The 19,955-nt window shown below is 49.3% G+C and overlaps 1 protein-coding gene across 4 annotated transcripts in view; it reads left to right on the forward strand.

Annotated features, from left to right (window-relative positions):
* The first annotated feature begins 255 nt into the window (after positions 1-255).
* Positions 256-19,955, forward strand: part of ttbk2a (tau tubulin kinase 2a) — a 31,865-nt gene continuing 12,165 nt past the window's right edge. For 2 of the 4 annotated variants that reach the window (XM_064310729.1, XM_064310975.1), the window contains exons 1-12: positions 385-633; positions 8,998-9,150; positions 12,152-12,299; positions 15,591-15,664; positions 15,801-15,941; positions 16,081-16,185; positions 16,474-16,539; positions 16,938-17,030; positions 17,360-17,485; positions 17,852-18,009; positions 18,683-18,890; positions 19,582-19,796. In XM_064310729.1, the coding sequence (XP_064166799.1) occupies positions 9,082-9,150; positions 12,152-12,299; positions 15,591-15,664; positions 15,801-15,941; positions 16,081-16,185; positions 16,474-16,539; positions 16,938-17,030; positions 17,360-17,485; positions 17,852-18,009; positions 18,683-18,890; positions 19,582-19,796 (1,403 nt within the window). In that variant the 5' untranslated portion in view covers positions 385-633; positions 8,998-9,081. The other 2 variants (XM_064310814.1, XM_064310897.1) reach the window with 2 other exon arrangements.

Below are 19,955 nucleotides of genomic sequence, written 5' to 3' on the forward strand. Positions count from 1 at the left end.
TGGATTGTGCTAGGTTGTATCAAGTTCACATGCTGCCTTACAATAAAGCTTACTCTGGGGCTCTAGTAAGAAATCTAAGCAAATGTCCTGCCTCTCCCCTTTTCCGTTTACTTGGTCACACAGTAGCTGCCACATTCTCATACGAAGCTTGTCGGCCCTAGCAACAGTAACTATGGTGGGTGGAGCGCCGTGGTATGGTCAACGAACCAATGGGCAAGGGACAAATTTATTACCCTGGATGGAGTTAAGAGCGCGGGCACGTTTGGAGCTGTCACAACGCGTGCACCAGCGAAGAAGAGCGCGCATGCATCTAGCCTGCTGTTGCGAGGGGGGAAAGTATCGTGAGCGAGCGCGCAGACAAGCTGGTCTGAAGGGTAGGCACGTCACTAGCTGCAGCGAACGAGAGATGCTGAGGGTGACAGGGAGAAGGAGAAAGGGACGATTTTTAAATACATACTGATTAAGCCAGCTGCCAGATTAAATAATAGGAAAAAGGTACTAACCTGACATATTGTGGATAAACCGCGCGCTATGGGATTAATCACAGTGTCACAGTTTTTAATTAAGACGCACATCAGGTATCCTTTTTAACCACACCCGGCTCCTTTTGGATCAAGAATTGGAACAACGAAGGTAGGGTTACTAAGGACTCGGTAAATTATGACATGGGTCCGCAAAGGAAACCGCTGGTGGCAGGCAAGACGCGAGCTTCTTGATATCTGTAGCTAATTAGCTAGTGTTAGCTGGATCGGTAGTAGCTAACCGCGTTGACAACAGAATACATTGAGACACTACGTTGCCAAGGTCGTTTTGTGGAAATAGCGAGCTTGCTAGTTAAACTGTTGACTACATATAGTGCAGAGGTTTCAGCGCAGAAATTGTCTTGCGAATGTAGCTACACGCTGAAGGCTTGTGTGTGCGGGTGCACGCAATCGATTGGAGTCGCGTTAGCTAGCCATGTTGCTAATCCAGAGGAAACGTCGCACGCAGGCATTGCAATGCAGCACAGCCGGCAAGTGATGGGACTCGAGAAAGCCACGGCCACCTCTATGTTTTATGTCATCAAATACGTTTGGTAGAGATGTTACTAAATGTGTGGTGGCCTATGGCAGCCAACGTTACGTATTTCTTGCTTCACGTCAACTGAATCCATAAAACATTGCTAGCTAACTACTAGCGTCGCTAGTAACGTCTGCAAGCTTACTACAAGGAGACCGTTGGCATGCAACTAAGCCAACGATAGCTAGCAACCCAACTAACGTTACCAATGGCTACGCTAATGCCATTCATTATGATGGTATTTATCGACGCTGTCTACAATGGCATGTATATGAAGGTTTAGCCCAGTTGTAGCGAGGCAGAGGGTGAACATTGCTGGTTAGGTATGTTTTTAATGGTAGCGAATGCTGTTGGATCATATCCAATTAGCCAAACAAAACACTGATACAACGTGGGGCCCATTTGTTAGCGTAGTTTTTAAGCTTAATAGCTACGCCACTAATCTAACCTTATCGGTCAAATGTTTGGTAATTATCAAGGAAATTGCTAATATAATCTGAACCACGATAGTCTTTTTTCGGAAATAGAGATTTCAGCTAACGCTAGCTAGCACGGTTAGCTTTCTGGATAATTTTCATTGTCAAAACATCCTGCAAACTGCACTGTTGATGGCTTCTGACTAAAAGATAGCTAAACGTTGTTATTATTTGTACAATTATTTTATTCATCAGTGTTAACTGTCTATTAAAAAATGTTCGACTGAGGAGGCGTGAACACTACACGAGGCCTAAACCATCTTGGCGTATTTAACATGAGTGAAAATACGATTTCCGAATATCTTACTAGGGCCAGTATATTCCAATAAATTTTTCTCAGTGCTCGTTTTATTGGTGTCTGTCTTAATTGCTCATATAACGGTAGTCTAACGTAGCTAGTATTGTTTTTTTCTTGTGGAAGTATCGGTTGTTTAAGTACGGGTTTTTTTTTGCGTCGTTATCAATACCAAGACAAGTTTGTCCAAAATCAGTGGATACCCCATAAAACGCAAAATGCATTCATTTGATTGGCGACTTTCGTTTATATGAGACCGTGTTGCACGGATATCTTCGTACAAAGCACGAAGTGAAACCCATTGAAGAAAAAAAAGTGATGTTTTCCAAATCCAAAATGTTACTATGCCTCGTTTTTATACGTTTGTGTGTTTGGATTGCCCTTGTTGACTGGTTGTATTGTCTAGATAAAAAAAATTAAAAAAAAACATTTGTTCCCTCAGAATTAAGGGCACATTTAAGATAACATACCTGGATAATAAACAGTCTGAAGTTATGTCTGTGACTGGAAAGTTGTCCGGGTTTATTCTCTGTAGTATAAAGCTCATTGCAGTACCACAGGCTCTTATAGATAGCATACATGTCAGTGTGAGCTAGCAGTAACAACATAACATGCATTGTGTAGCCAACTGAACTCCCCACAGGTCATGATTTATACTTTTGTGTCTGTTAATCATATTTTTATGATTGCAAGTAATAAACTATGTTTGTTTTTTTGAAAATACATTAACGTATCTCAAATAACAAACATATATTGTCACAAGTTATGTCAGCCGTACAGTGAATGGAGTGTCTGGTAATTTATTGTACACTGGATGACAATATTACTGATTGAGCAGCAGTACATGCTATTTGGTTGTTAGGCAGCCATTCCAGCTGTTTAGTTGTTAGGTGTAAGTAAGAACTAGATCGTAGGTAACAGCTTTGGTCACAGTGATTTGTTTGTATTGACCGCATCACCAGCTGACCTCTGACCCCTCACGATGCACGATCACGATGCCTGGGCCTGTTTCTGCAGTCCTGAGGCCACTGCTGTCAGAGAGAGCTAACTCAAATGGAGTGCACGGAAAACTGCCCCGCCATCATCATAGCAGTGACCAGCTAAACGAAACCATGTGGAGTTATGTACCGCCTTACGCTGAGCGCGTGTATCGTTCAGTATTTCTGAGCATCCTGTCAAACCGACTCCCTTTTATGCAATATATACTCCTACAGCGTTTGTCCACAGTCAGTGCCCCCATCCCCCCCCCCCCAAATCTCAGGAAATCTGTTGCTCTCGAGGTGGGATGGTGGCATGTTAATGAATTAGATTAAACAAACGAGAGCCCTGATTAGTGCGTTTGCTTGTTTACACTGCGCTAAGTGCGCTGCTTTTCTTGTTTGCGTGAGCCTGCGTGGTGCTGCAGGAGCTCGATGTCTTGCTGCAGGAGTGTTTGTTTTGGGTGCTGTTCGTCAACGCTCCACGTGTTTTGCAGGTGGAAGCTTCGATGATTTGTGTACAGGGGACGGCAAGGGACAGGGTGCGACTGACACTCAGGTTTTTGTTCTGTTGCTCAGCGGCTTCTCGTGGGAAGCTCAGTGTGCGTCAGGAGGCCAGCGATGACAAACAGAAGGGGTGAGATCATCAAGCCAGCAAGGGACAGCAGTGGTCTTCATACAGAGGGAGGGGGAAAGACAGGGGGATGGAGAGCGTTGTGGGGTGGGGAGGGGGGGGTACTTTCTCCTCTTGAATTGTAGCAAGACTCGAGGCAATGGCGTTGGCAGTCGGGCCACTCCACCGTGTTCCGACTGTAAGCCTGGTGCAGCGGGTCTGATCCCAGAATTCTTTCTCAGAACACGGGTCCATTGGGCCTGGCTTCGAATACATTGGGCCTGGCTTGAATACATTGTTATTATAATCACTGTAAGAGAGGCCATTATCAGTTCTAGGCAGGGTTTGGAGCTGCTGTCTCCACAGAAGAGAAACTACCAAAAGTGACCTTCAAATTCAGACAGTTAGCTAAAAGAGAGGAGCTCTGTGTGTGGAATGTCCGTCGTAAGATCGGTGGCAATCCCAGAACTCACAGGATTTGCATCTGTCTGCGACACGTTTAAATGTCACTACGAAAGTAACACACTTCCAGAGGAAGAAAAAAAAAAAAAAAAGAAAGTAGGTCCAGCAGTTCCTTACAAAGTCGGATATACAAACAAGCAGGCGATGCTTGCGCACATGGCCGCCGTCCTCGGTGTGACTCCTGAGAAACGGAGCGGTGCAATATAACACCGCGCCGATTGCTGACGTTTCGGTCGGGTCGAGCGCCGCGATCGGTGTCTGTTCTCTAGCACCGTAGGCATGACGAGTGTGTATTCCCGTCTTGATTCGTTGTGATGTAATGTTTTCTTATTTAGACCATAATTGCCAGAGAGGCCATAAGGTTTCCTGGAAGTGGTGTATTACCTGGGTTATGCTACCGCGCTCTTGAGAAAGGAAGAATACGTTAACGTGAGTCAGCATAATTTTGTTGCTGTGTCGCTGACAATCTTTTAATGCAAACACGGTAATTTTAAAGATATAACCTGTAATGTTTAGTTTACTGTATATTTGTGTGTCTTTCTCTGCATTGAACATTTAAAAACATCAATTTTTGTGATGTTTAGTTTGGTCATGTTAACAGGGAGGGAGGCTGACTTACTTGGCTGAAAATAGAGACTGAAACATCAGTCTGTCTATAGACAGAACCCAGACAAAGTGTCTGATACAAATTTTCCATGCCGCCTTGTCTCGCAGCATTTAGCAAAATGCTATTGAAAGCGTATAGAAAACATGGTTATCCAGAAATTTCTTCAGGTTATTTAGAGTGAAAAAAAGTTTTAGAGTTGAATAGCCTCAGTCCCCTCCAGGCTCAAGATTTTAGGGTTAAGTTGTGTATAACACTGGTTCTTAAGCTTTCTAATATTGGGACCCAAATTAGAAATGTAGAAATTTAGTGCCTTTTGGGGACCCATCAAATAGACATACTAGCATAGCCGAGTGGTTTACAGACTCATTCCAGGATCCAGCTCATCCCATTTTGGGTCCCGACTCATAGTTTAATAAACACTGGTGTACAAGAACAGTGGTCTATAGTTGAATGCCGAGATTAATGTTACACAGTCGTCAGTTGCATTTGCTTACATCTATTTTCGATATATTTTCAGGTTCCAGTTTAGATATTAAATTACCTGGGAGATTTGTGTAATTCGGTTTTGAAAGAATTTAAGGAACACAAATTGTGCTGCGGAGCTGCAGCCATTTGTTTCGCTCCCTGATGTCGCCACGTGCATTACGGGAAGCTTTCCCCAACTTTGAATATTAGATTATTCTAATGCGATTTCTGCTGGCATGCGCTCCGAGGGCAGATATGAGATTAAGGGGATTCAGAAGCAGACGGCCTCGTTTAATGAAGCCGTTCCTGTGATTGACAGTCAGACGCGTGCTGCTGTAAGACGAGGATGAACGTCTTATTCCGTAAATGGCTCAACAGATTCCGCTCCGATTGGCCTGTGTGTTCAGTGAGATGTCTCCTTTGGAGTCCAAGAGTCCACCGTGTTGAGTGTTTGGAGGGAGGGGGGGTGTTGGTGATGTAATCCTGTTGTCATTCATGCCTACATTCTGAGTTTACTCATTGACCTGTCTTCACATGCAGGGTTTAGAATGCTGAATCAGGAAAAGGAAGGTTTAATTTTAATTGGTGCTTATTCTCTGAAGTTCTCAACATGAATTAACTCAAGCTTCTTGTGAACGTAGATGTTGATGATGTAAGTTTCCCAGTGCTTCGTTAAAAAAGGTTTTTTTCACAGCAGGGGTCAATGAGACCTCTTTCTGTGGGGGTCAAGGGTCAGGAAGGGGATACAGTGCTGACGAGCGGTGAGCAGGGGTCACGGCAGCTGGCTGACAGACAGCTGAAAGGGCTTACCTCGACCTCTCTATGTGGGCTCTTACTAGCATTGGAAGTGAACACCAGCCAAACGCTGGTACATTTTGTCTGTGGCTGGTACATTTTATCTGTGGCTGGTAAGTTTGATCTGTGGCTGGTAAGTTTGATCTGTTGCTGGTACATTTGATCTGTGGCTGGTAAGTTTGATCTGTGGCTGGTAAGTTTGATCTGTGGCTGGTACATTTTATCTGTGGCTGGTAAGTTTGATCTGTGGCTGGTAAGTTTGCGTACTCTACCAGCCACTTTGGCAGGTAACCACCCAACTTTTGGAGGTCTTGATAAATATCAAACTGGTAAAAACAGTGAAATTGGCTGGTGAATTTTGGGAGGCACCAGCCCCTGTGGCCAGTGGACTTCCCTGCCCTGTATATTCCATATTATATAGCGTGCAGAGACATTTGAATTGCGGCAGTTGGTGGAAGAGGGAAGCAGTGCAGTGACGGGTTGAGCAGGTTTCATCTGTATGCTCCATTGATGCACGCTTGCACGTTGCACAGGTGCAGCAGTCTTGCAGTGACTCTGTGGGCCTGCATCGCATGCACTGCTACGGCATCGCATGCACTGCTGCGGCCCGTGCTTATGCAGACTGCTGCGAGGAGCGGCTCGCAGTGAGTAATATTGCAGCAGTAAATTCTCGCCAGTGGCATCTTTATTTGGGGTGCAGCGGCATTTGGGCTCCTGGTTGAAATATGAAATTCACGCATGGTTCCTCCCCAGTTCCCTGCCATCTCTATCGGTTCCCCTTTACTTTGGCTGAAAATGAAATCCGTGCTTATGGATCAGATGAAAGATGTACCAGCGGTGGCGCTACGTTTATATTGTTAGCCACTTCAGTTATTGAGTTCTGGCTGTTTTAAATAACAGAACGTACAGCCCAGAGTACAGTCCAGTGTGAAATCTGATTTAATAAATACACTCTTATTTGCTGTGTGGAACATTGACATGCATAATGTGACTGTGTATGGATGAGAGTGTGTCATCACAGCCCAACAAGTATTAATAGGGGGGAAATAGCATGACAGCAGGCCGCATTTTATATGCAGCAATTTGCTGGATTAGTCACTCCTGCCGGCCGCTGAATGCAATGTGAGGAATGGAAGTAGCAGGTGTGTGGGGGGGTGGTGGGGGGCGTCCCATGTGCTGCGACAGGGTGGTGGGCTCTGCACTGCTGTCGCCTCATTCTGTGTTTATGTGGTGGGGGTGGGGGGTGGGCGGCGGGGCGGCCTTGCGTTGCCGTGGCAACGCGTCACAAGGGTGAAGCGTGTCAGGCGCAGGCAGCAGCAGGTGTGGCAGCTGCGTGCGTCGGGGGTCCCGCCCACCAGAAAACCGCTGACTCGGGGAATCTCAGCGAATGGGTTGCGCGCCGGTTCAGCCGGTCCACGCCGCTCGGGTCCGGTGTCGCGTCCTCTGCTCCGTCTCCGGCTGCTGTTTTCTCACCGGCCGTCGCCCACTCAGCAGGTCAACATGCGTGCCTTTTGACTAGATTATCAATGAGAAATCCGATTTTGGCTCCACGAGGGAGCCGCAGGTGATGAGCAGTCTTGCCCATGCGAGCGTCGCAGTGGTCCTGGTGCAGAAGGGATCATAACCCAGAGAGCTTTTCAAGCAAAGGGCCTGACTGGCCCTCGACTTCACCTTTATCCATCGAGATATGACATGTTATCAGACAAGATAAAGGCCATAGACCTTTGTCTTGTCAGTCAAAGGGTCAAGCATGTTTCATTCTGTGTGGGTCACATCCTATGCTTATACATTAAAAACGAACTCACTGAGACTGTGACAGAAGTACTTTGAAAACTTCTAATGAATTAATAGAATACCACAGGCAACAACGTGATCAGTTACCTGCATTACAAATGATGACAGACAGCCCAAGGTCTTAGTCTGGATGTCAGACAGTCTGGCATTGACTGACTCAGCTGAAAGTCATATTTTTATCACCAAAGTTTATTCATTTTCTTACTTTAATTTATTGAAAGGATGAGAGCCAATTTTGTGGTGAAAAATTTGTCTTTTATGTGTAAGTGAGTTAAAATTCCTTACTGCACTAATCATAGATGGACACTTGATTTCTAACTAAACTCGTCTGCAACAAGTCTGTAAAAAATAGATGCAAAAAGTTTTTTTTTTTTCAGAACACCAAGCTAGTGTTCTAGAACTCCACTGCATTCATAATCATGATCATAAGCGACAAATTAGAATTATTCCTGGAATAAAACGGCATGGGTTTTCCTAGACTTGGAGTTCCTCGATACTTCAGCAGATTGTTAGCGGGCTCCTGATATTATGCGTTTTGAATTTTAAAAACGCTTTTGATGAAGTACCGCACGAGTAAGTCAATATCGGACTGAGACGGTGGGAATTAAAACGTGTCCCCCCGCAGAGTATTCAGATTTGGCTTCAGGGTAGAGTACAAACCCTAACGATAGGAGGAATCGTGTCTGAGCAGCGTTTCTGTGGGAACGGGAGTACCCCAGGGATCAGTGTTGGCACCTTAATAAAGTATCTTCATAAAGACAGTCTGAGCAAAAAATAGTCATGTTTACTGATGACACTAATCTCGTGGGTGTTGCAATCACTTTGGAAATCACACAAGTATTTCAGGAAGAACCGACCAAGAACAAATAGTGGCTGGGCTAGACAATAACAAATGATGTACTGGGTACAAATCGGGGGACATTGTATGACTTTTGGCAGAGCATTTCTTTGGGAATGCTGCCTGGCTGTGGACCTCTCTTTAGTCTCTGAAAAGGAGATCCAGGATTTGTTTGAGGTAAACGTTTGCAGTGATTTGGGTGTCCTGAGGTTTTGCAGTGGAAACGGAGCTACGTCTGCGTTTGAAAACACACAAGGTGTTGTTCCGCTCTCATTTATGGCTAGAAGGTCTGATGTGCTCTTACCTTCAGAGTTAGATTTTTGTGATGGTAGTTCTTTCTAATTCTGCCCGTCTGAATTCATCTATAAACTTGGAGTCCTATGGGTTTCCGTAGGCTCCAAGCAGAGCTGCGTGCCTGTTTGTGATTGGCCGGCTCGTGATAAGGACCGGGCCTAGCGCAGCTGCTCTGTTTCGTCGGGTCCGTGAGACTGACGGCTGACCGAGCGGCTGCTCGCTCTGTCCCAGCGCGCGCCGCTCGCGGTGGCTTGTGACGATGTGTAACCATTTGTCTTTCCCCCCCCTCCCCTCCACCCACCCCCCCCCCCCCTCTCTCCAGTGAGCGTCGCGGGGCCCTGATGCCTGGCCCCGTTCCAGGCTGGTCATCCTAGGGGAAGCTCTCGGTACAGTCGACGCTGCCAGTATGAGCGGGGGAGGAGAGCAGGCTGACATTCTGACCGTGGGCGTTCTGGTTAAGGAGAGATGGAAAGTGGTGAGTGCGGCTCATTTTTCCCCATTCAACTCTTTCCTTATCCCCTCTATCCCTCTATCTCTCTCGCTGCCCTTCTGTGTCCCTCTATCTCTCTCACTCACCTTCTGTATACCTCTATAACTCTCTCCCCCTCCTGTTCTGTATCCTTCTATCCCTGTATCTCTCTCAGAACCCTGCCCGTTAAAAAAAAAACTGTACTTGAGGCTCTCAACAGACAAAAAGCTAGTTTGGCTAGGGAAGAAAGGCAAGGCATCTTGAAGTGCCACGGCTGTACAACAGTCAGGACCAAATGCCCAGTGGAAGGTTATAGCCTGAAGCCTTCTGTGGTCAGAAATGAAAGGGGACATTGGGGGCATAAGTGTTGGAGCGGTGGGAACAGCACAGTTAATGCTAAACCTTGACCTCACCGGTTTGTCTGACGTGAGAAAGAAAAGCCCTAACTTGCTGTAAACTAACAGCGGAATAGAACACGGTGGTCTCAAAGCCAGGGCAGTCAGCTCAGGCAAGGAGCATCTTTCATGATTATAAATCATCTGAAGGTCACTGCTGGATGGAAAAGCCGTTCAATGAAAGCTGTGAAGTTTCAGGCTTGGTCCAGGCTGCGCTGTTCATCACCATAGTGATGTTAGTTTACAGCAAGGGGCGACATAGCTCAGGAGGTAAAAGCAGTTGTCTGGCAGTCGGAGGGTTGCCGGTTCGATCCCCACCCTGGGCATGCCGAAGTGTCCCTGAGCAAGACACCTAACCCCTAACTGCTCTGGTGAATGAGAGGCATCAATTGTAAAGCGCTTTGGATAAAAGCGCTATATAAATGCAGTCCATTTACCATTTACCATCAGGAGAAGCTGAAGAAGCTGAAATGTGCATTCTGCAGTGAATTTGGAAAGTGCGGTTAAAAATACATCCCGACCAGCTCCTGCTGATGTAGGATATGAACGCACAGTCAGTGAGAAGACCTCGGGGATCCTTGGAGTGGGAGAGACGGGAATGACTGCGGAAAAGTGACGTGTTTCTCGTAAGAAAAACGGCCTGACTATCGGATCGAGTTTCGACCCCCCTGACACAGCTCATGTTTGTCTTTGGAGAACACTCCCCCCCCCCCCTCCCCCCGACCCCTGCCCCTGCCCCTGCCAGGCCTGGAAATGGTTGCCTGCAGGCGGAGAGCGTCATTAGAGGACGAAGCAGGAGCCTTCTGGATTTTCTAAATTACGGATGGGAAACTAATTACCGCTGAGCCAAACTACTGCCATGATGCAATTAAGCAGCGTGCCATTAAAAATATATTTAAGCCCGTCTTTGTGAGAGAGCAGGGCATGCGCTTGTGCTGACACTCCCATTGGACCGGATTTTGTTGAAGCCCGAGGGACTGGACCCGTTCGACCTGTTCCTGAATGAATTTGAGACCAGGATAACAGCTGGGAAGAAATTCAATGCCTTAAAGAAGTACTCAAAGAGGAGGGCTGGATGGCACAACCTGGGTGATTGTGGATAAGAAGAAGAAGAAGAAGCAGCAGATCAGTAAACAAAGCGACAGATTGCGGAGAGAAGACAATGAAAAGCGAAGAGCGGTCAAGAGAAGTGCGAAGAAGATCCAGACGGACCGCCTAGACCAGGTGTGTCCAGTCTTATCCGAAAACGACTGGTGTGTGGGTGCAGGCTTGTTGATTTAGCCCAACACTACGGCACCCGATTTAGCTAATTAACTAATCATGAGTCTTCAGTCAAGAACTTGATTATTAGAATCAGGTGTCTTGGTACTGGGCTGGAACAAAAACCTGCACCCACATCCGCCCTTTTTTCGGATAAGACTGGACACCCCTGGTCAAGGCCAATTTTATATTGGAAAGAATCAGCTGGAATCGATTACTGTTCCTTTTGGCCCAAAAATATGAGCAAACTTAAGAGGGACAGGAGTGGAGCAGGTAACGAGGCCTCCAGAAGAATGGAAAAGCAATGGCATTGCCTTAAATGAGAAGTGAATTGTTTTCAAAGGTAAAGGCAATGCTAATAACTGGAAGTTACAGAATTTAAGAAAATCATCTGAACAGTTTTTTTTTTCCAGCTGTGGGTTTGAAGAAAAGCATCAGATGACATCCAACTGTGTGGGTGATTTTCCTCTGAAGTTCAGGTGAATGCAAATGACCACAAGTTTGTTAGTCTTTAACCGTAGACGGAACAATGAAGGGAAACGTAAGCAGGAAGAAGAAACGGGATTAGCCGGACGTCAATCACAACTGTGGAAGAGTGGGGATTATGCGGAGGACTTAGTGGTCTCATCAGGCCAACGGGAAGATACCCCCCCCCCCCCACCACCACCACCCCAACAGCGCTCAGTGAAAAGGGGCTGGTCTTAATGAAAACAGTAACCAAGCTGAGCTGGATAGTGGACTCTCTGTTCTCTGTGCATCGGTACGACTTTCTCCGCTGTGATCCGGCACCTCCGGTTCTTCATTTAGCGGCTTTGCGGTATTCAGCAGCGGCAGCCGTTGCCCCCCCCCCCCCCCCAGTCCTCGCTGACTGGGCTTCTTGCGCAGTAGTCACTGTCCTGGGTGTCCACCCTCACTTCCTGTGGGAGGAGGGTTGCGTAACTCTGTGGTTAATCCCTGGAGCTGATTTGCTGTCACTGAGTCATAAGAATGAAAGGGTGGGGGGGGGCGGAGTGATGGAGGAGGAAGAGTGGGTGGGGTGGTATGGGGGTGAGCAGATGGAGGGGGAGAAGGTAAAGGAGGTGGGGAATTATTAAATATCCGAGCCTTTTACAGTAAACGTACACATCATTTGTGGTACCGATTTAAATTTGTGACCTGTAGTGCTTTTATACTGGTAGGAAGGCATCCCTGCTTCCTATACTGCCATAATTCTTTAGTGTGTAAAATGACATCCACCCAAAAGGACAAAGTGGGGTCCAGCCTTCCCCTATGGAAAGCCTCCACCCCTCTCCTGTCCTGGCTCACGCCGTCACTCACCCAAACCCTCCTCCCCCCCCATGTTCCCCCTCCAGCTGAAGAAGATCGGGGGCGGCGGATTCGGGGAGATCTACGAGACCCTGGACCTGCTGACCCGGGTCAGCGTGGCCCTGAAGGTGGAGTCGGCGCAGCAGCCCAAGCAGGTTCTGAAGATGGAGGTGGCGGTTCTGAAGAAGCTGCAAGGTAAGAGATGAGAGTGCCCTTCTTTCGGTTGCCATGACTACCTGACGCACGCATCACAGAAGGAACGCATGGTGAACATTCTTTGTTTTGATCGTTATGTCAGCCTGTCAGACATTCACCTAATACTGTGCACTTCCTGTAGGGGGTGGGTGTGAACCCCCAGCCTCTCACGGGTCTGGGGTGGAAGGTCAGGAGAGAGAGAGTAGGGTGCTGATTGAACTACAGGCATAAATGGAGGGGGATAAATGGAGGAGGAGAGAAAGGATTTTTGACGGCACTGGAGTGCGAGGCTGTGCTTCAGGGGTGAAAGTACTTTCTCCTGATCTCCGATCCTGTGCAGGAGATCAACAGAGCAATTAGGAGGGTCCCTCTAGGGACACTTCTCTCATTTCCTCCACCCCCTCCTTCTGTCCCTGCCTGTGCTGTGCTGTGCTGGTGTAAAGTCAGTGCAGGGGGGCGGCGTTTGTTGTGTAATGGCCGTGTGTTTGAGGACCATGGCTCTGCTGCTTCCTGAGGGAAGTGGGTGGAACCTGAGAATGCTGCTCCGCTGTTGAGAAGCACCAGCACGGGGACCGCCCTCTTCCAACCCCCCCCCCCCCCGCATGGGACAGGAAAGCATGGGACACAATGGGTCCCTGCTGCCTCCCTTTTTCAGTTCATTTAACTTTTCTGAATGATTATTTTTCTCTTTATTATTACATGCGAAATGCTAAATTGCCTGTTCCTTGACCGTAGGTCGTGTACGACAGTACGCGTAACATTGGGATTTTGTGATTATTATGATGCTTGTGTGGGTGGTTGGGTGCGCCTGGTGTTCCCTGTGTGGAGTTTGAGTACACTCTGTGCTGGTCCCAGTCTCATTTAAATTTGTACTGTGGACTAATGGAGGCTGCCTCGGTGAAGAGGAGCTTCTGTTTTCAGTGCATGACCTACCCTCCACCCTGTAGTGCATGACCTACCCTCCACCCTGTAGTGTATGATCTACCCTCCACCCTGTAGTGTATGATCTACCCTCCACCCTGTAGTGTATGATCTACCTTCTACCCTGTAGTGCATGACCTACCCTCCACCCTGTAGTGTATGATCTACCCTCCACCCTGTAGTGTATGACCTACCCTCCACCCTGTAGTGTATGATCTACCCTCCACCCTGTAGTGTATGATCTACCCTCCACCCTGTAGTGTATGATCTACCCTCTACCCTGTAGTGTATGATCTACCCTCCACCCTGTAGTGTATGATCTACCCTCCACCCTGTAGTGTATGATCTACCCTCCACCCTGTAGTGCATGACCTACCCTCCACCCTGTAGTGTATGATCTACCTTCTACCCTGTAGTGTATGATCTAACCTCCACCATGTAGTGTATGATCTACCTTCTACCCTGTAGTGTATGATCTAACCTCCACCATGTAGTGTATGATCTACCCTCCACCCAGTAGTTTATGATCTACTCTCCACCCTCGCTCTCTCCCTGTAGTGTATGATCTACTCTCCACCCTGTAGTGTATGATCTACTCTCCACCCTCGCTCTCTCCCTGTAGTGTATGATCTACTCTCCACCATGTAGTGTATGATCTACCCTCCACCCTGTAGTGTATGATCTACTCTCCACCCTCGCTCTCTCCCTGTAGTGTATGATCTACTCTCCACCCTGTAGTGTATGATCTACCCTCCACCCTCTCTCTCTCCCTTTAGTACATGACCTACCCTCCACCCTGTAGTGTATGCTCTACCCTTCACCCTGTAGTATATGAACTACCCTCCACCCTTTCTCTCTTCCTGTAGTGTAGGATCTACTCTCCACCCTCTCTCTCTCCCTGTACTGCATGATCTAGAACACGGGAGACCGATCTTATCTGAAAAGGGCCGGTGTGGGTGCAGGTTTTTGTTCAAGCCCAGCACTACGACACCTGTGTCTGCAAATCCTGACTAAAGACCATGATTAGTTAATTAGTTGAATCAGGTGTCGTAGTGCTGGGCTTAAACCGAAAACCTGCACCCACACCGGCCCTTTTCCAATAAGATGGGACAACCCTGATCTAGATCTGCACCCTACCCTCTCTCTCCCCCTGCTTGCGTGATGTCACTCTGGGGGTGGTCAGCTGACTCCGCCGCGCTGGCGGATCAGGCCAATCAGAGAGTCAGGCTCTGCGTGCTTTATTCCTCGTTTCCCCAGTTTTTACCCTCAGCAGACACTGACCTGCTGTCACGCCGCATCGCATCAGAACGCTCGCCCACCACCAGGCTGACAGCCCATTGCTCACGTCGGGCGGCCATTTTATATCTGTCCGACACCTGTTCGTCATCTTTTAGCATTTATTGGGTGAGCGGCATGTAGTCCTTTGTGACAGGTGAGCCTGGTGGATTCATGGGCCAGTATCAAATATCTGCAGATGTTTGCTTTTACCTGTGGCTTCTTTTTTACTTCTGGCTTCTTTTATTGGTGGGGGGGCGGGGGGGGGGACTTGCAGTAGAATTCTTATTCAGTGCAAGAGGACAGGCAAATGTAATCAAAGACCATTATCTCCAGTGAATGCTCTCCTACGGTTTTGGGTACCTGGTTGTCATGTGCCGAGTAGGAGTGGTTCCTAAGGTGCAGTTGTAAATCGCAAAGATACTGACAGTTCTGTTTGAATGGCATTGCTTGGGTTGTGTTGCCAATGATAGAATTCATCATCAAACACACACACACACACACACACCAACCTTTTTAACATCCATAAAAATTGGCTGTGGCTTTTGAGTTTTTATTCTGCTCTCTGTGTCCTTTTTATCTTTTTTTTTTCTTCTCCTCTTTTCTCTCCCATGTCTGATTCCCAGCTCCGCTGCTCATATTTATTCTGGTTATCACCTTCCTTTTCTCATCTTTTCTCTGTGTTGCTTTTCGCTCCCTCTGTACCTGTCTCTCCCACATTCCGTGTGAGGTGCAGAGTGGAGCTGCTGTTAAAGGAAGCAGGTGGGGGGGGGGGGCGAGGAGGGGGGACGTCCTGTTTCTCTGCAGTTCACTGCTGAAGCCCTGACTGAAGCTGTAGAGTCGGGGCAGCCGGCCCTGCGGGGCCCCAGAGGATCAGGGCAGCTCTAAGCAGGCCCAGTAAACCTGGGGCTGGGCCTTGCCAGGCATGGTTTAGCCTGGCTTGACATGGCCTAATCTGGCTGGGCTTGGTTGGGCCGGGATGGGGCACCAGAGAGGCAGGGGGAGGGGAACGGGGACATGACCAAAACGCAAGAGAAATACTATATACTTACCCATTTTTCTTTCTCTCCCTGTCCTTTTCTTTCCCTCCATCAGGCAAAGACCACGTGTGTCGTTTTGTGGGGTGCGGCCGCAACGATCGCTTCAACTACGTGGTGATGGAGCTGCAGGTAGGGGGCAGTAGAGAGTACAGGTTCAGACCTCTTTTCCCATCGACTGTGTTTATAATGTGCGAGTGAAACTGGTGGGTAAAGACAGGCGCTGCAGTTTGTTTTGTGGCCTGACGGGGGCGCTGTGGTCCCGCAGGGGCGGAACCTGGCCGACCTGCGGCGCAGCATGAGCCGCGGAATCTTCTCCATCAGCACCACGCTGCGGCTCGGCCGCCAGATCCTGGAGGCCATCGAGAGCATCCACTCCGTGGGCTTCCTGCACCGAGACATCAAACCAGTGAGAGAGTGGGCCAGCCTGGGGAGGGGAGGGGAGAGGGGCTGTAGGCCAAACCAATCAGAGTGGGCCAGCCTAAGTTAAGAAACCATAAGTTAAAAAACGTAGATTCACCTGTGCTTCTCCTGTTCTGTTCCTCCAGTCCAACTTTGCCATGGGCCGTTTCCCCAGTACGTGCCGGACCTGCTACATGCTGGACTTTGGGCTGGCCCGCCAGTTCACCAACTCCTGCCAGGAAGTGCGGCCGGTCAGTATCCCAGCCTGTATAGTGTGTGTGTGTGTGTGTGAGACTCTGTGATGCGTGTGTGTGTGAGAGAGACTAGGCATGTGTGTGACTCTGTGTGTTTGTGTGTGTGTGAGACTGTGTGTGTGTGTGACTTTGTGCGTGGCAGTTTCAGGCAGTCTGACTGTGTGTGTGTGTTGTGTGCGCGTGTGTGTGTGTGCGTGTGGTGTGTGTGTGACTCTGCCTGTGTGTTGTGTGCATGTGTGTGTGTGTCTGACTCAGGTAGTCTAACCGGTGTGTTCTCTCTTGCAGCCGCGGCCTGTGGCTGGGTTCCGTGGGACAGTGCGCTACGCCTCTGTGAACGCGCACAAGAACAAGGTGAACCCCCCCCCACCTCTACTCACACTCTTACTTTCACACCACTCCTCCTCTCTCACCACTCCTGCTCTCTCACCACTCCTCCTCTCTCACCGCTCCTGCTCTCCGTCTCTCCCACTTTCCCTCTCCTCCACTCTCCCGCTCATTTTCAGACTTACACTTTCACTCTCGCTCTCATTTTTTTATTTTTACATTTTCACTTCTACTCCTTTCCCTCTCTTTTCTCACCCCCTTGCACATTCTTTCTCTCTCACTCACTTTCTCACACCTCGCTCGCTCGCTCTCTTTCACTTTCATTGTCTCTCAGGCTCTCTCTCTCTCTCTCTCTCTCTCTCATACACGCTGGGTTTTGTTCTGTTTTTGTTCTCACCTGCGTTTGGGGTTTGCTGATTCCGCAGGAGATGGGTCGCCATGACGACCTCTGGTCCCTCTTCTACATGCTGCTGGAGTTTCTGGTGGGGCAGCTGCCCTGGAGGAAGATCAAAGACAAGGTAAGCGCCACGCACGCACGCACGCACGCACGCACGCACGCACGCACACACACACACTCACACACACACAAACACGCGCCCCCACACACGCACACACACACGCACCACACAAGCGCCCACACACGCCACGCACACACACACACACACACACACACCCTCCGCCACACGCACACACCACGCACATCACCACACACGCACTACACACACACCACGCGATCCACACACACACACACACACGCGTGCACACCTCCGCTCACTCGGACAGAGAACCGCTGCCCCCTGCTGGTCGGATGTGTGCAGCGCTAAGCGAGTGCGTTTTGATCCCACAGGAGCAGGTGGGGAAACTGAAGGAGCACTACGACCATCGCCTCATGCTCAAACACATGCCGCTCGAGTTCAGCGTCTTCCTCGACCACATCTGCAGCCTGGACTACTTCACCAAGCCCGATTATCAGGTAGCCAACACCTGCTTGTGTTTTCACATCTTTATATTTGAAAGCTTGAATATTGTCCGTCAAAGGTTAAAGGGATAAATCAACTTTTCTGAAAATTAGCTTTTAGGCTTTTGTTAGCTAGAAGTTAGAAGACTTCTAAGAAAAATGAGAAGAAAAGATCAATACCAATTTCATCCATGTGCGTCCAGTACAAAAATATTTGACAGTATCTACGGGCTGCATGCTAACTGCACTGTCTCTATGAATGGCTACAGACGGAAGCTAAGTTGGCTTTGCTAATTAGTGACTTTAAAGAGCCATCATATATGTTGATAGAGTGCTGTAGTTCAGCTGCATTGTGGGATATTGTGTTTTGGTGTGCTGCAGCTCTTGAGGTCAGTGTTCGAGAACAGCATGAAGACCTACAACGTGGTGGAGAACGACGCCTACGACTGGGAGAAGACCGGGTCCGACGGCACGCTGACCATAAACGCCGCGGCGACCACGCCCCAGCACCACACCCGCCTCACCCCGGCCCACATGGGGTAGGTCCCCTTTAGAAAAAATAGTAGAAGAACGTGAGCGCTAGCAGTAGCAGTTAGCAGTTGGGTGAAAGAGCAGACAGAGGAATGTGAGCGCTAGCAGTAGCAGTTAGCAGTTGCTGAAAGAGTATACAGAAGAACGTGAGCACTAGCAGTAGCAGTTAGCAGTTGCTGAAAGAGCAGGCAGAGGAATGTGAGCGCTAGCAGTAGCAGTTAGCAGTTGGTGAAAGAGCAGACAGAGGAACGTGAGCGCTAGCAGTAGCAGTTAGCAGTTGGTGAAAGAGCAGACAGAAGAACGTGAGCGCTAGCAGTAGCAGTTAGCAGTTGGTGAAAGAGCAGACAGAGGAATGTGAGTGCTAGCAGTAGAAGTTTGCTGCTGGTGAAAGCTCGTTGGAGTGCGAGCAGCCCGTTTGAGTGCTAGCAGCCCGTTTGAGTGCTAGCAGCCCGTTGGAGTGCTAGCAGCTCGTTGGAGTGCTAGCAGCCCGTTTGAGTGCTAGCAGCTCGTTTGAGTGCTAGCAGCCCGTTGGAGTGCTAGCAGCTCGTTTGAGTGCTAGCAGCTCGTTGGAGTGCTAGCAGCTCGTTGGAGTGCTAGCAGCTCGTTGGAGTGCTAGCAGCTCGTTGGAGTGCAGCGTTTGAGTGACGTGGCGTGTAACTGCGGCCCCTCCCCCCCGCGCAGCATGGCCAACGCGTCGCTGGTGCCGGGGGACCTGCAGAGGGAGAACACGGACGATGTGCTCCAGGACGAGCAGCTGAGCGACGGGGAGAACAACTGCCCCCCCGACCGGCTCCCCGGGTCCCCCGTCCTGCCCCAGCGCCCGCAGGAGCCTGACGTGTGGGAGGAGCTGGACCGCAACCGCAACCGCGTCCGGACCGCCGTCTGGAAGGTACCCGGGGGGCTTACCCAGGGTGCACCGGGGCTCACTGAGACACTGGGGGACTCTGGGAAATGCAGGAACACGCTGATAAAGACTGAGAGACGGTTGTAAATGCAGGGATACGCTGAGGCGGTGACTAATTCTGGCGCACGGTGACTAATACTGGGGCATGCTGGGACACAAAGGGACGCTACGATACGCCGGTAATGAGCCACTGGGGATACTGAGGAGACAATGTTGACAAATTAGCTGCGACTCCCAGCGACATTTGTTTAAATAATTTCACTATTTATTGTGGTGTTACCCGGCACACATACAGGTGTTGGCACAGTTTCACACTGTTACCCTGTGCACATACATGTTAGCGCAGTTTCACACTGTTACCCTGTGCACATACATGTTAGCGCAGTTTCACACTGTTACCCTGTGCTCATACATGTGCTAGCACAGTTTCACACTGTTACCCTGTGCTCATACATGTGCTAGCACAGTTTCACACTGTTACCCTGTGCTCATACATGTGCTCGCACAGTTTCACCCTGCTACCCTGCACACATACATGTGTTAACATGCTTTCACATATTGGCACAGTTTCACATGTTAGCACAGTTTTCGTGTTAGCACAGTTTCACACTGTTGCCATGACAACGTGTGTTAGCACAGTTTCACACTGTGTCTCCCTGTGTTTTCCCTGCCCCAGGCCGCCACGGAGGAGGAGCACAGTCAGAACCAGGGGAACCAGAGCCCGTACGCGGGGCCCAGCCTGGGCTCGCCGGTGCGGGTGCGGTCCGAGATCGTGCCGTCTGACCGGGACGCTCCGCTGCTGAGGAAGCTGAGGAACATCCACAGCTTTGAGCTGGAGAGGAGGCTGACCCTGGAGCCCAAGCCCAGCACCGAGCGCTTCCTGGAGGCCTGGTCAGTCCCCCGCAGCCTGCAGGGCTCTGTGCGCTGCGCAGTCAGGGGCGAAGGGTTCTCTAAGCAGCATTTAATCACATTTACCTCCTCCTTTCTCCATCACCCCTCTCACTCACTCTCAATCTCCTCCTCCTTCTTCTCTTTCTCACTTCTTCTTCC

This window comes from Anguilla rostrata, chromosome 1 (genome assembly GCF_018555375.3).
Source record: "Anguilla rostrata isolate EN2019 chromosome 1, ASM1855537v3, whole genome shotgun sequence".
In the NCBI taxonomy this organism is placed as follows: domain Eukaryota; kingdom Metazoa; phylum Chordata; class Actinopteri; order Anguilliformes; family Anguillidae; genus Anguilla; species Anguilla rostrata.